Source organism: Nipponia nippon, unplaced genomic scaffold, assembly GCF_047370975.1.
Source record: "Nipponia nippon isolate SJK-2023a ecotype South Korea unplaced genomic scaffold, ASM4737097v1 scaffold_5, whole genome shotgun sequence".
In the NCBI taxonomy this organism is placed as follows: domain Eukaryota; kingdom Metazoa; phylum Chordata; class Aves; order Pelecaniformes; family Threskiornithidae; genus Nipponia; species Nipponia nippon.
In genome coordinates, this window is record NW_028262369.1 from 9,508,036 (window position 1) to 9,523,355 (window position 15,320).

Below are 15,320 nucleotides of genomic sequence, written 5' to 3' on the forward strand. Positions count from 1 at the left end.
GGCAAACCCTATGGTGCAAGGCCTTTCCACCTCACAACTCGCTGCAATTCGTGCTGCTCGTTAAGGGCCTTTTGACCTGTCCACGAACAGTGGCGGTACCCCCGTGGAGTATTTTACACGAGACTCGAAGAAAGGCCTCCGGAGGAGCTTCCTCGGCCGCCGGGCTGCGGCGGGGCCGCGCCGCCAGCGGTAGAGCCAGCCCGCCGTGAAGGAGCCAGGCCGCGGTGGAGCCGCCCCGCCCGCCGCCGGCTCTGAGGCGAGGCGCTGCCCGCCGCGGGGCGGGGCGGGAAATGGCGGCGGAAGGCGCTGCCCGGCCGCGGCGTCATGTGACGGGGCGGCAAGATGGCTGCCTTCCCCTGGTGAGGCTGGGGGAGGCGCGGGCGGGGTGGCCGGGCGCTGCCTAACCCCGTCCCGGGAGGGGGCTGCGCTCCCCCGGGTCCCTGAGGCGGCGCTGGGGAGGGCGAGGCCGGGGAGCGGGCTCGGAGCGGGCTGCGGGTTCCCGCGGCTGTGTGAGGGCGGCCGTCATCCTCGGCGCCTCTCGTAGCCGGGGGCCGCAGCGCTGAGGCGGGGGCGCTCGGAGAACGCCGGAGCCTGGCAGCGGGGGAAGCTCCGCTGCCGGGCGAGGGAAGCCTCGCCTTCGGGAAGCGAAGGCGCTGGCCGCCCCCAGGGCTGCTTCCTGAGGGGCCGGCACCTCCGCGAGTGGCGGGAGGGCGCCGGGGCCCCGCCGGCCGGGGAGCGCGGTCCGGCGGTCTGTGGGGGCGGCCCGGATGAATCTGGAGATCCGGCTCAGGTTTACAACGCGCTGGGCTGAGCTGCGTGGGGTGCCGGGGCGGCGGCGCGGCTCCGCGCCGTGTTACGCGGGGCTCCCGCGCAGGAGCGGGCCCTGACGGGAGCCGGCCCCGCCGCCCAGCCGAGCGGGAGGCGGCGGAGGAAGGAGGCGGTGCTGGTGGCCCGCGGGTGGCCCGCCCGCCCCTGCCCGCTGCCGTGGGTTTGTTTTCCCCTAACCAAGCAAGAAAGTTACCCGATGGCGGCCGCTCGGTTCGGTTTGGTCGCGCCGTATCGGTTAGGGTGCGCGTCCTCTGCCCGGAGAACGGCGGCGGTGCGGGGCGGGCGCCTCCTCCCGCCGCGCCCGGGCCGTGTCACCGCCGGCGGGCAGCAGGGGCTGGGGCTGCGCCCTCCCGAACGCGGCAGCGACGGCGAGCGGTTCTGTACGCGGGATTTGAGGACCCTGGCACAGTGTAGCTTCCCTTAGTGATCTTTCACAGCCTCTTTAGGAGTAGACACGGCGTTTACGAGCTGCAAACTGAAGAGGCAGGGTCGGCCTCTAGCAAGGTGCAATACTTCTACAGGAAAAATAGAGCTGAGGAAGCTGCGCTGCGTAGGACGTGGAATAACTTCCACAGCCTGGTGCTTGTTATGGAAAGGAAGGATAAAACAGGTGCTCCCTCTCTGACCGAGTAAAGGAAAGTAGGTTGATAGTTCATTCTTCTCCAAACTTGTTCTTGTTTACAAATGAGCTGATTTTCTGTTTCTGGAAGACTTGGTCTCCTGAGGCTATTCTTCTTTTAACACATCGAACGTATCTGACTTAGAGGATTTGACGTGGCTGATGTGTTATGGTCCTGAGCAAACGAGAAATCAAACCTGATGTGGAATCAAGAAAAGTAATATGCAGCAATTAGAGCCAATTTAGAGCGTTAGGATGCAAAAAGTTTTCCCCCTATATACATTGTCATGCTGAAAACCGTCTGCCTCGCTTTTTAATGTCAGTACTGTGTGAGTAAACTTCCATGTTTAATAAAAAGTGGAAATAACCGGTGGATTTAAAAGTCATAGTTAATGAAACTGACTGAAGTTTTATAACAACATCAGAGCTGTACTTTTAAAAATAAATTCACAGTGGTATGAAATAGTTTAAAACTTGAATTTATGTAGCTAAGAAAATTGGAGGGTGTAAGACGGCTCTGACACCTTAGTTGGCTGTTGGAACTGATGGTACTTTTGCTGAGTGCAGTCATTTTGGTGGAATCTGTGTGGTCAGTGACCTTGCAGAAACTGAAAGGAATAAATGTGGCTGCAACTTTTGAATTTCTAGCAGTACCAAAATATAATAAAAAATTAAGAACCGCAGCCACAAAGCAGAACAGTAGGGATGCTGACAAATTGAGTTTTACATAATGCAGCAATGAGGTAGCGGGCTAATAAGTAGGTCCGGTAACACTGATGCAGAAATGGCCATGCAGAAATAATGAACCAGAGTAAAATGTTTTAATGCATGTTTTTCTGTAATATGGAAGATACTGTCATGCTACAGGGTTCAGTAGAACGCTAGCTATTTTTAAGCATTGTTGGATGCTAATTTTAAAAAGGTGTTTTGCAGATTAATTGTCTGCATACTCATTAGTCTCCATATGAGGAGAAGAAATAGCACCTGTTGGTGCTGAATAAAAGGATCTTGCATTAACGTAGTGTTCAAATTAAGAAAATTATTGGTTTAAAAATTCGTTACAGTAGTAAAAAGAATTGGCAAATATATAAAGTAATTTAATACTTAGGGCTAGAATTAACTTTTGCAATAACTGTGTGTAACTATCTAGAGACATTGTTTGGGTTTTATGTTTAATATTCAAATAATGATAGGTACATTGACTTGTGGGATGCACTTCATTGTATTATGAATACCAATATATGTCTAGTGTTGTGAAGAGATTCCTTCCCATTTTACATGCCTTGCTTGTTTGTGCCCCCTGTAAGCTTTTTGAAGCCTTTGCTTTAGGATAAGCACTGGCTCCGTGTGGGCGCTGCGTGGCCAAAAGGTGTCGCGTCCTGAGAAGGGGAGGTGTGGAGGCCAGGCTGGTTCCGCTGCTGTGCAGGGGCTGGCTGTGTGCTGAGCCTGGAGCGCGAGGGAGGCACCCGGGTTTGTAGGGTGGGCTGGAAGAGCTTCGGTAGCTTGGGGGTAAGGAGGAAGTACAGCAGTCCCAGGAAAAAAAGATCCTTTACCAGGAGGAGAGAAGAAGGTCGGCAGTCTGGCAGGTGTCGGAGGCATAGACTGGTGGCAATTGCAGCGATGCTCGTGTGTGAAAAAAGGTTGAAAGCCACTGTTAAAACAGCAGCTGCAAGCAGGGGCGTATCTTGCAGCAAGCGCTGGGGATGGAACCCCGGCTTGGCCTGGGTCTTATTTTTGTTTACTCTCGGAAGCTGGCTGCGCTGCTGTGGCCAAAAAAGGAATGCTTAATCTCCTTTCCCTGGAGAATAAGTGGAACATAATGTCAGAGCAAGCTTGAACTTGTCCCCCCGTGTTAGCTATGTTACAAGCTGTCTTATCACTTGACTAGCCACATTGTAAATGTACTTTTTAAAGACTTATTTGCAGGGTGAACAGCTCTTCTTCATTCCCGCATGTGTATTAGACATGTATACTTGCCCAGTGATGCCTTACGTTATTATTGGAGTACAATTGATTTTGGCCTGGGAGCGGTATGCCAAGTGTGAGCTGTCAGTGACATCTTTCTTTACTGCTAGTTTGGAAATATCTGTAAAGGAGAGGTATGGAAATACTGACAGAACTGTAACAGAGTAATAGAAATGTTATAATTAGGCAGCCAGAAAGAGCTTGAAAGATTTTTTTCACCCAAATGCTGATTAACCCATGAAGAAAGTGAGCAAGGAGAAACGTTGAATCATGGGACAATAGTAAATTAGAGAGACTATTCATGTATAAAGAAAAGCAGCTGGAGATGAAGAAAACAAAAGGAATAAGCACATGGATTTCACTGGACTCTTTCTCTTGCTCTGCTGTATCTCATTAGATGTCAAAGCTTCTCCTTGGAGTAGCACAACCATAAATTAAACTCAATATCTTTTTTAAATGAATCTGGGGGTTTTGGGGGTACACAGTATCTATAGAAGAGCTGGCTGCTTGGCACTGCTGAAATTCTACCTCATGAGTTGCACCTCTGAGTAGGAATGGAATTCTTTGAAAGTTTGGATTAGTTTCTGTGGGAAAGATGTGTATTATATGGGGGGAGTGCTGTTTGTTTTCGTTAGGAGTCTGATTAAACAAACCTTTGTGTATCCGCTGGTTCTACTCATTCAGCTAAGGTCTTAGTGTGTGCTATAAACATTCTCAGGATCCTGGATGAAAGAGGAAAGAACAATTAGCTGCTCTGCATGTTTCAAAGACTAAAAAAGAAATGAAGAGGCTGCGGAGGGCAGAATGCAGAGAAAACCTCTTCAAATATATTTTTTCTAGATTTTACTTGGATCTCTTTCTGCCTTAGTACTTAACTATTGCTGCTGCTAAAGGAAGGTACCGTGTAGTAGCTATGATGGCAGTTGTTTCAAGAAGCTGCTGTCCTGTGTATTTTTGTGAGTTTGTATTTTCATTTCCCTGTTTAACCATTACTACTACTCCATACAATTAAAAGGAATTAATTTCATATATTAATGTGTTGTCAGAGATATTAGAAAGCATTTGTAACTCTTAAGTCTCATTTGAAATTGTCATCCAGTGCTAGTCAGGGAAGTTTTAATCCCCCTTTTTTGCCTTCCTACATTGTCAAACGTGCTTTAAAAGCCTTTTTAAAATATAAATTTATATTTATAATTGAGCAATTGAAACCAGGATGAATGGTCTATTTTATAAAAGAGCAGCGTCCTTAAACTGTGATTGATAAATCAGTGTATATTACCGTTAGTTCCTAGTGGCAATGTTGTTTTACTCAAATACTTTTATTTATATTCTTTTCTGGAATCAAGTCTTTTTTTAATTAGAGATGGAGGCCATAGTCCTCACGGTTCTCTCTTAACATCAGATTCAAAATAAAACCTGAAATATGTATATTTTTGTGATTTATTTCACTTTATGGCATACTTAATTTTTATAGGAGAGGCAAGGCTTTTCTACAAGGACTTATCTGCACTGGAAGCATATGAATACTGATAGTTTTTTTTCTTATAATTTGTCTTTTGCAACTTTTGTTATGAGTACAGTGAACAAATAGAAATAGATTTCTCAGGGAAGGGCTTTGCAGCTACAGAAGTTAATCTGTGTAGTCCCTCATTATATCTGTGCATGATCACTTTGATTTCTTCCCTTGTGTTTTCACACTTACTTTTTTCTTTCGCTCTGACTATTCACTTTAAAAGATGTGTTTAATAATCTCCATCAGCCTGTCACACATACAGACGCTTGGTTAAATAGCCCTTTTGATGTTCAATGGAATGGAAGAGAATCCAGCTGTAGAGGCAGGGTACAGCTGAATGGCTGACAGTAAAATTTCTTCAGTTTTAGTTTATGTATCTCAATAGAGAGAAATTTTGGTCTTTACATTGACTTATTTTTCAACATGCATTTCTTTTTGTAAATATCCCTGCATCTGTATAGACATAGGATATGTTTCTCTGTTCATAATTACGTGATTATTTATGCACCTGTATACTTTCCCTTTACTCTTGCTTTTTAAGGCATGCAAGATCAAGAAACTATGTTTCAGAATCTGAAGTGTGCAAACTGGAATCTGTACCCTTGGATTTTGGCGATTACCATCCACTAAAACCCATTACAGTGAGTTACTTTTTGTGCTTTTTGAAAATGAATGTGAATTAAACCTGATTGTGTTCCTCTTTTTACTTCCACTCCTTTAACATTAAAAAGCTTGGAAGTTGGTGGTGGTACTAGTGAAGTTGCTGTCTGTGGTAGTGGCCTGCTATTTTAGAGGCATCAAGGTTTATTCTGTTGTTTGTCCTTCACAGAAATTTGCTGGTGCTCTTATGTGTCAAAACCAGTCTCCTTCTGACTAATACAGCATTTCAACTTGTGGGTTTTCTTGGTTGCATTAAATGCTGAATAATGGATAAGTTTAAAATCAAATTGTTGCATTACAAATAACCTGCATAATTGCCTGATGTAAGATTTGGTTTTGGGTTAACTTCCAGTCAGCTGTATGCTTTAAAACATTTATCATTTCTTTAATGTATGAGAAGCTTTTAAAAATGTGGATGTACAAAAAAATCCAGCTTCAAAGAGATGATAGTCATACACTAATGAATGATAAATGGACAGCAGTTTCTACTCGGGAAGGTCAGTAGGGAGATAAGGCAGAGGCCTTGAGAATGGATTTGATGTTTCAGGCTTGAGTATTGTACAAGAAAAGTACAGATGAGACTGGCAGAGGAAATCAGCAAGGAAGAGGTTGGAGGAGAGGGAGACAAACAATAAATTAGAGGAAGGGTACTAGAAAGAAATTTAGAATGGTTGTTCTTATAGTTCTGTAGACCCGGGATTGGAAGGAAAAAGAGAAAAGTAATGGAAATGCTAGTGCAGGTGCCTCTAGTTTCAGGGGAAGAAGAGGTGCTTCAATTTAAATGCTAATGCTCGTTCTAAAGAGTTTCTTATAGGTGGGTCCTTGCTTTCATTGCAACAGCACAATTTATGTGGTACATATTTTGATGATTTGTTAAAGAAAACGAGGGGAAAATAAAGTCTTTTTGTTTAATGGTTTTGAATTTTTCTTTCAGGTTACTGAATCCAAGACCAAGAAAATGAACCGGAAAGGAAGTACTTCTTCTACCTCCTCTTCTTCTTCGAGTTCTATGATGGATCCATTGAGCAGTGTATTGGATGGTACCGATCCTTTGTCATTATTTGCAGCAGCTGCAGATCCTGTGACGACTGCTGCTACCATGGTAACACTAGAAGGCAGTTATCTCAACTAAATAAAATTAAAAAAACCCAAACCACAAAGCCAACCCTGGATAAAATATATTTGTCTTACCAATTTGGAGGTTAATGCAAATAGGAAATATACGGTATTAATAGAACAAAGTATTCTTTTTCATTTACCTGTTTTATGTTGATACTTATTTAAATATGGATTTTTTTTTTTTAATATTGTAACTTTTTGGATCAGTAAGCACTTGAAACATTAAGTTGACCTTTATCAGCCTTCTCTTTTTTTTCCAGATTTGTATTTAACATTTGCACTCGTACTCTCCTCATAGGATAGTACACGAAAGAAACGGGATAAAGATGACGGCTCAGCAGTAGGAAATGACTTTGAACCATGGGCAAGCAAACGTGGTGAAATCCTTGCTAGATACACAACAACAGAGAAGCTCTCTATTGTAAGTGGCAGCTTCTCCAGTTTTGTTTATTTGTACTAGACCTGTAATGGATTTTGGATGTTGCTGTTTTGTAATTCTTCCATGAGTAAATACCAGTCCTCTGAATTTCAGTTTTAATGTTGTAGAAAGCTGTACCACAAGCTCTCACTTACAATGATTGTTTTGGAGCCAAGTCCAAAAGTCTGTTGATACTTAGAAGCCATCACTTTGTAGCAATACAAATAACTTCTGGTCTTATGTTTACTTTAAATGATTAGAGGCTTAATTACCAGCGTAATTACCCTGTGCGTTCTTGGAATGCTAACGAGTACATGTTTTCTAGAAGTCTGCTTTTTCTGTTTCTTCACAGAATCTGTACATGGGATCTGAAAAAGGTAAGCAGTTCCTTTGTATCTAACACTAACAGATTTTGCTTGAGGTAGATTGCAGTGACAGGTTTGTGGTCAAGAATAGTTGAAATGTGATTTCCTCTCCTCCCCCCATTCTGACATACGGTTGGATCTATGTGTTTGGTTTTTTTTTTCTTTTGTAAATAAGACTTGTGCTGGATTTTTACTTAAAATAATAATTGAAAACAAACCACTTAACCACCTTGTCTTGTATGCCTTGTAGTATGAATTGTGGTTATGTGTTGGGGAAGAAACTGGAATTCACTGCCTTCCACTGTAGCTTAAAATTTTCTTCCTTTTAAAGTGGGCAATGATATTTTGAGGATCATGTTTATCAGCTCTTCTGCTTGCTGGACGGGAAAGCAAACAAGTCCCTTGGGAACTTGTTTAGATATTCTCTTCACATGAAAGTGAAATGATTTCAACTGTATGCTGAGTATTCAGAAAAGAACCAAACGTTAAATATTTTATCATGTTTTCTAGCGAAGCAAATGTAGGCTAAGTAGTCATAGCTGATTGCATAGTAAATCAGAATTTTTATATATGAGTAAACATGCAGCATTTCAGCTTCTGCAAAAAAAAAAAAAAAAGAAATACTTTTTTGGAATGAGGATGGTCAAACACTGGAACAGGATGTTCAGAGAGGGTGTGAAATCTCTATCCTTAGATATCATTAAATTGACTGGGTATAACCCTGTGCAACCTGCTAAAACTTAAAAATTGGACCTGCTTTGAGGAAGGCAGTTGGACACAAACCTCTGTAGGGCTTTTCTAACCTAAATTATCCTATGGTTCTATCCAGTGGTTCTTTCCTTACCAGCAAAACTTGCAAGAAAATCCATGTATATTCAGTTTTGCTTACTTGTCATTCCCTGTTCAAAGTGAATGACCTGTAGGTACGTTTAAATGTGTGTCTTCTGGAATAGCCACCAAATGAATCAAACCACTTGTCTTCTGTCCTGGAAGCTGACTAGTTGTCTGAGTCCGTCAAGCTCCTTCAGGTTTGTTTCCCTTTAGAAGTCCAAGTGTTCAAATGTTAAAGAAACTCAAACATATAATTCTTTACAGGAAAGGCTACAACTACTGGGTCAGCAGTTTCTGAAAAAGTGAGGACAAGGTTAGAAGAACTGGATGATCTGGAAGAGGTGAGAAAGTTTTCTGATCCAATTACATCACCATTTAAAAACTGAAATAAATTTGTGAAATAAAAATCTTGTATGAAACCTTTTAAGAAGATCCTGATTCTGCATGTGCTTCTGCAGTATTTAAACAAATATATACTTTCCATGGGACTTCTCTAGTAATTTCAGTCCTTATTGTTGTAGAATTCAGGCAGAATCGTATTTTTGTATCACTAGAAATGGTGACTGAAAAATTCACCTGATCTACCACTGTTGATTTACCTTGGTACTGTGTACGGTCTGCAGCTGCTATAAAACTTCATGGAGCCTAATAACTTGATAATTTTGTTTGCCCCTGTTGCAGAAGCTGCATACTGTCTACCTAAGCTTGATTAAAGTTACATTTGTGTGCTTGATAGAAATACTGAGTACTGAAGTTATTTCTCAAACGGCAGTGTTTTACTGTGCAAAGATGAGGTGTTCCCTAACGTACTTTCCTAAAACCTGAATCTGTGGGGTACTTCTGGAATTGTTTTGGGTAATGTTGTTTTGAAATCTCTGCCTCTTAAATAACTTCAAATTGCGTGTTGCCTGCACCAGCACAGTTTTAATAGTTGCATATCACAAATTAAGGATTGGATTCTTTTAGTAGAAAAATAAAGTACTCTTTACCATAAGGAAATATGTAACCTTGTGTGAAACCAGTTGCGTTTGCATTTTATCTCTTCATGTGTGATTGTTTTTACTGATGGTTGTTTCTAGACTCTCATATTACGAAATCTGTTCTGTAATGCAGCTTAATAAACTCATCAATACTAGTCCTGAAGGTAGGTTTTAATGTCACTCCTACTGAAGACTGTTCTAGAACCATCTTCTGATTTTTCTAAATCCATTTATAGTAACTTTGTTCCTGTTTCAGTTTGGTTCTAAAGCTTAAACAATTATTTCTGCTTCCAGTGTTTCACTAGTTTATTTTTGATACGTAATGTTTTTATAAGGTGGGGGTTGGTCTCCTCTCCCATGTAACAAACGATAGGACAAGAGGAAACAGCCTCAAGCTGCGCCAGGGCAGGTTTAGGTTGGATATTAGGAAAAACTTCTTCACCGAAAGGGTCGTCAGGCACTGGAACAGGCTGCCCAGGGAAGTGGTTGAGTCTCCGTCCCTGGAGGTATTTAAAAGATGGGTAGATGTGGTGCTTAGGGACATGGTTTAGTGGTGGACTTGGCAGCACTAGATTAACGGTTGGACTCCATGATCTTAAAGGTCTTTTTCAACCTAAACAATTCTATGATTCTGTGATCTTCTGGAAGAAAGATCACAAGAATGCTCCAGTACTGAGCATGAAATGAAGATAGTTTTATTTTCTTACTGAGGGTGAAGCATAGCCAGATTTTTCTTGCTGTCAACAAATTCGCTAGGACCTTCCTGGCAAAACATTTTGTTTCTCTCCGATACTGCTTCTACACAGGTGCTAGTATGCTTATGTATAGTGTTAGTGTCCTAATTATACCATCAGTAGAATACCACTGAAATAGTCCAGCATTTCTGATCTCTCAGACAGCTTTGGGTACCAGCATGTATGTCTCTTGAAAACCAAAGCAGTTGTGATGCACTCCTGTGCCAAACACCTGCAATATTGATGCTGCAAAGGTAAGAAGGGAAAATTAGGTAATTCTGTAATAAGTTTTGTGGGTTCCCCCCCAGTGGTTTGACTCTATAATAATGGCACTCTCTTCCTTCCCTCCCTCTCTTATTAAGTAGACTTGTGTTTTCTTGCCAGGGGTCACAGAAAGAGCTGTTGAATTTGACTCAGCAGGATTACATGAACCGAATTGAAGAACTGAATCAGTCTTTGAAGGATGCTTGGTCCTCTGATCAGAAAGTAAAAGCTCTGAAAATAGTCATCCAGGTCAGTTTTACATTTTTGCTCTGTACAGAACTGCTGAGTTTGGTGGTGTGGCTTGCCCCATTTCTTTCTTGGGGAAAGAAAGGTTTCTATTATTTTTCTACTGTTTTCTTCTGTTCTTTACTGAAACGCATTTCTCTCAGTTTTATGACTTCTGACAACAATTGGATTTTCAACTTTGTTGTTACATATTGATTTTGACTAGGGTATGTGGGATGGAATTCTTATTGAAGAGAGTGGCCAAATGACAGATGTGGAAATTTTACCTGGTTAGGGATAATTAGAAAAAATAACATGTAGTGATATCAACTCTTTCTAGGACATGTAATTTCCTTTCCTCTCCTCCTCTTCCCCCTCTGCCCCCTTGCCCCCCACCCCAAATAATACCAGAATGGCTTTTTGAACATCAGTGGTTTTGCCATCCAGACTTACTAAGGCAGCTGAATAATTTGAATTAGGACCCTAGCAAAGTACAGAAAACAACTCTGTTTTTTTGTGTTTGTTTTTTTTGGTTTTGTTTTTGTTTTAAACTTCTCCGCAGTCTTCCTCTGGCTCATTTGGGGTGATGGGCTGTGAGGGGGGCAGGGAGGATTAGAACAATTAAATGCTCTTTTGTTTGGCTTGGCCTTTATAAAAAGGCCAGAGGCAGAGTGCATCAGAGGACAGAGGAGATAATGACATCCTTAAAAGCTGTAAAACTGATGTAATGCTAATAGTCATCAAGCAGGGTTATATAAAGTCAGTTGTTTGTTTGTGGTTTTTTTCTCCTGCTGGATACTCTTGTGAAAACTGTTTGTGGTAATTTCATCTTAAATTGTGGTAAAGACAATAAAGGAAATGAAACAGAAGTAAGGGGAGATCAGAAAATTATATGTGACCTAGGGTGACTAATGTTCTATTGTAATACTATGAAATCAGCACTATTATTCTTTAAAAAAATGCATATACAGCATTGTGAAGTTTGAATGTCTTAATGAAGTGAAATCTTACTGTATTTACAGTGCATTAATACATATATAGTCTGACATGCAGTGATAATCTATGCATTAATACTTTCATATATTCTTTTGCAAATGGTTTCACAAACGATTTTGAAATAATGTAGTTTCTAAGATGGGATTCAGTGCTTTCTTTTAGGAAAGTGGTATCAAAATTGCATGTGTTTATCTCAAAGTGTTGTCTGTGTATTGTTCACTTTGCACTTGAACTTCGTGCTGCAGATGCTCATTAATTGAAAGACTGGGTAAGAATGAAATAGGTGTTTGGGTAATTAGCATGAATACAAAAATCTTTCATAAAGGAGATTATAAGTAACTAATAATAATTCTATACTTATAAAGCAGGATAGTGTAGAAACCTGACTGAACTTTCCTTGTTGTGATTCTTCCTAGCAGATAATATCATTTTAAGAATTTTTTTATCCTCTTAAAGAACTAAGCTGTTTTCTTGACATCAGGCTGTGATTATATACGTAGTCTATCATTAGTGTCACATACTGATTAGTGTGCAATAGGAGGAGTAATTTTGGCCTTTTTTTTGGTTGTTATTTTCAGAAATGTATACTGGGCTGGAAAGAGCAATTTTAATTTGAATGCCAGAATTATCTTGATTTTAAGAACTAATGATGAAGTTACACAAAATCTTTCATTTGGACATTGGGGATGGAGCCTTCATTCTCTGTATGAGAGTTTTGCAGAGCTTGAAGTGCAGGAAGAGTTCTGGTTATTAAGGCAGGGTCTGAATTGATAACATGAATTCCCCAAGTGCCTTTTTACAAGATACTTTACTTGTCAACCTGGAATAAGCTAAGCTACTTAGAGTAAGCCGAAGTAAGTTGATTATGTATGTGAGCTCTCAGAAAAGTAGTAATTAAGTGTTCATGGTACGTGTAGGTCCTAAACAGCTACTGAATTACCTTTCTTTGAAGGTGACTTACCACGCAGTAGGGAAGATTCTGCTTTGGCTGTAAGATGTGAATGCTCTCACCTGTCTTTTGGGTGCACTCTTAAGTTCCTCCCTGATGAATAAAGCAAAAAGACTAAGTGTTCCCCTTGTTTAAGCATGTTAAATTTTATGATTTTCTTGTTTAAACAAAGCAGTCTTGTGGGCTATTGGATTGCTTCCTGGATTTTTGGAATGTAGTGAAAACTTGAACTTTATTTATTCCACCGAGATTGAAGAACTGTCTCCTGATGGAAAGAGAAGGGACAGAGATCACAGAGGATACCATACTTGTCAGTCTTAAACAGAGACCAGAAAAGACTCATGGTCAAAGGCCGCATTTGGCTCAAGTAGGGAGGAGGTGGATTTCTCTCCCCAGTCAGTCATTTGCCTGTTTTGTTCAGGTGGAAGTTGATTTTTTTGTGAATAAACTTCTGCCAAAGTTTTTGATTCCAGTTTAGTCTGCAGTTTTTGCATCATCTTGGGAAACAAAGTATAGCTTAATTAAATATCTTAAAAATAGCTTCATTCCTCCCTGTGTAGTTTGAATTCCTATCATAAATGGACGTGTTCCTACCTGGACTTAACATTCAACGATACTAGAATTAAGTTGGCTAATAGGTTTTCAAATGGGACTTTGTATCAGCCATCATTATAGTCCAACTGCCATGATCATGTTGGGTGCCTGTGGGTGGTGAATGATCACAGGTTCCTCCCTAGAGCTGCCTGTGGATCAGCTGGCCTGTTTCCAAAATGTTGGAACTGGTTATGTGAGCTGCAAAGATGTGTTGAAAAGCTCATTAGCTAAACTTTTGAAATTGTTTCTTAATTTAGTCTATATCAAATTTAGTGTTTGATATGGATGCTTAGAGAGGTGGTGAGAAACTGAAAAATGCCCTTAAAAAAAAGTTGTTTTAGAAAAGAAGTGCCTTTTTGTGCTGCTTCTGGGAGACAATTTGTCTTGTCTGAACAAATGCACAGATCTGCATGGTCAGCTGAAATTCTGCATTGTAGATTACCTTGTATAAAGGAAAAACAGATCTGTGACTAGCTCTGCTGGAAATGAAGAATAACCTGAAAAATACAAAGAGTACCATGATATGTTATGTTAGAGGTTCTCGTGCTTTTTTGGTGGATTGTTCGTGTTGGTCCTTTCCATCTGGAGATATTAATCTGTTCCAGCCTGTCTGGAGTGAAAACACAAACTTGCATTGTCCTCTAAAAATGTTTCTTTGTTTTTTTTCCTTCTAGTGTTCTAAGCTTCTTTCCGACACAACAGTAATCCAGTTTTATCCAAGTAAATTTGTTTTAATTACAGATATCCTTGATACTTTTGGTAAGTATCTAATGTGCCAGACTTCCTACAGAATTGTTAATAAGATGAAATTTTTTTTTGTAATGTTAGAAAACATTAAAGTTATCTAAAAAGTGCTGAAACGACTCTCAGTTTTAACACAGAATATTTCCAACAAGCATTTGGACGCCAGTGGTATAAACACGGTATAGAATTGTTCAAAAACTCTTATGAGTGAAGTCTTTAAAATAAAAATATTTCATTTTGTAGTTCTATGCTTTATGGCTTTATGTATTAGTGAATATCTAGCACAAAACTTTGGGAAAAGCCATGATCTCTCATTTTGAAATTTAAAGCACACTGTCATTATCATGAAAACATTTTGGTTTTGGCAGCCTCTTGACTCAATATTTCATTCTATTTATATATGAAGAATAGAAGTCAGAAAGTTTTCTTCAGCTGAACAGGGACTCTGAAGTGATCAAAATGTAGTTACTGAATTTTTTAATCTATTTTTATCATTTTTAAGTTATCCTTTAAGTGAAACTGTCATCCACTTCATGTGATTCTCTTGGGTTTCTGCCATGTTATGGAAAAGATGACGGCATTCAAAGTTGAAGGATATGTTGATGTTTAGCAGGATATGCTATGACATAGATCCAATTGTTTTTTCAGGTCTTGCTTCCTCTTTGTGCTCTTTCCTACTTACCGAAAGTTACATAATATCCAAACCCAGCAAAGACAGGACATCAGCTGTCCTTTCCTGTCCTGGGAGAAATCTGACCTGTGTGCTACCTCTGCGCTTAAGGGAGCCAGATAAATTTTTTTTATAGTGTGCAAAGTGCTGAATTCAGACTTAACATTTCTTCCTCACTAGAGGGCAGCATAATGTTAGTGTTCTAGGAAGTTCTTTCCAGCTAATTTCAGTGTATGTTGGAGCGGGAACATTTGTATTAATATTTTGTGTTTTATAGTTTGTTAGTTTGTTATGAATGATCTTTTTTTTTTTTTTTTTTTTTTTTAAAAAAAAACAGGGAAACTAGTGTATGAAAGAATTCTGTCAATGTGCATGGACAATCGTGTCTCTCTGCCAGGTAACTTTGTTTTTGTTTCTACTGTGCTCCTGGAAAAAATAATGTCTGAGCTAATTTGAGAAAGGTTAAATAGGATCCATGCTACTTTATTTCCTATGAAAAAAGTTCTGATTTGAATCTAGTAATTTGGGGTTTTTAACAGAGTAAAATCCATTGCTCATAGCTTTCACCATTCACAGTGCTTATGCAAGTTTGCATTTTAACTGTGAAGAATATACAGACAAAGCTGAGAGTCTCAGTTTTTGATAAATAGATGTTTTTGTTTGCTACATTGGAAACTGTGGATAGTTTTGCTTTAATTAGGGAAGAATTTTGGAAGAAGGAGCAGGCTGTCAGTATGATCTTTCTGTCTTGGGCCCTTTTAATTTCATTTCCAGTTGAAGTTCCAACACAACGTAAAGGTTTAATTTGGCATTTACAGTACAAATGTATATGGAAGTACTTCTTTA

General features: G+C 40.2%; 1 protein-coding gene across 5 annotated transcripts in view; it reads left to right on the forward strand.

Annotated features, from left to right (window-relative positions):
* The first annotated feature begins 66 nt into the window (after positions 1-66).
* VPS35L (VPS35 endosomal protein sorting factor like) overlaps positions 67-15,320 on the forward strand; it is a 59,009-nt gene continuing 43,755 nt past the window's right edge. For 2 of the 5 annotated variants that reach the window (XR_015698823.1, XM_087732116.1), the window contains exons 1-9: positions 67-359; positions 5,467-5,566; positions 6,520-6,687; positions 7,003-7,125; positions 7,475-7,499; positions 8,583-8,659; positions 10,417-10,545; positions 13,735-13,819; positions 14,812-14,871. Coding sequence is in view for 4 of the 5 variants with exons in the window: in XM_087732116.1 (XP_087588242.1) it covers positions 343-359; positions 5,467-5,566; positions 6,520-6,687; positions 7,003-7,125; positions 7,475-7,499; positions 8,583-8,659; positions 10,417-10,545; positions 13,735-13,819; positions 14,812-14,871 (784 nt within the window). In the remaining variant the exon portion in view is untranslated. Of the gene's footprint in view, positions 360-430; positions 1,468-5,466; positions 5,567-6,519; positions 6,688-6,964; positions 7,126-7,474; positions 7,500-8,582; positions 8,660-10,416; positions 10,546-13,734; positions 13,820-14,811; positions 14,872-15,320 lie in introns of those variants that run through there. The other 3 variants (XM_087732118.1, XM_087732119.1, XM_087732120.1) reach the window with 3 other exon arrangements.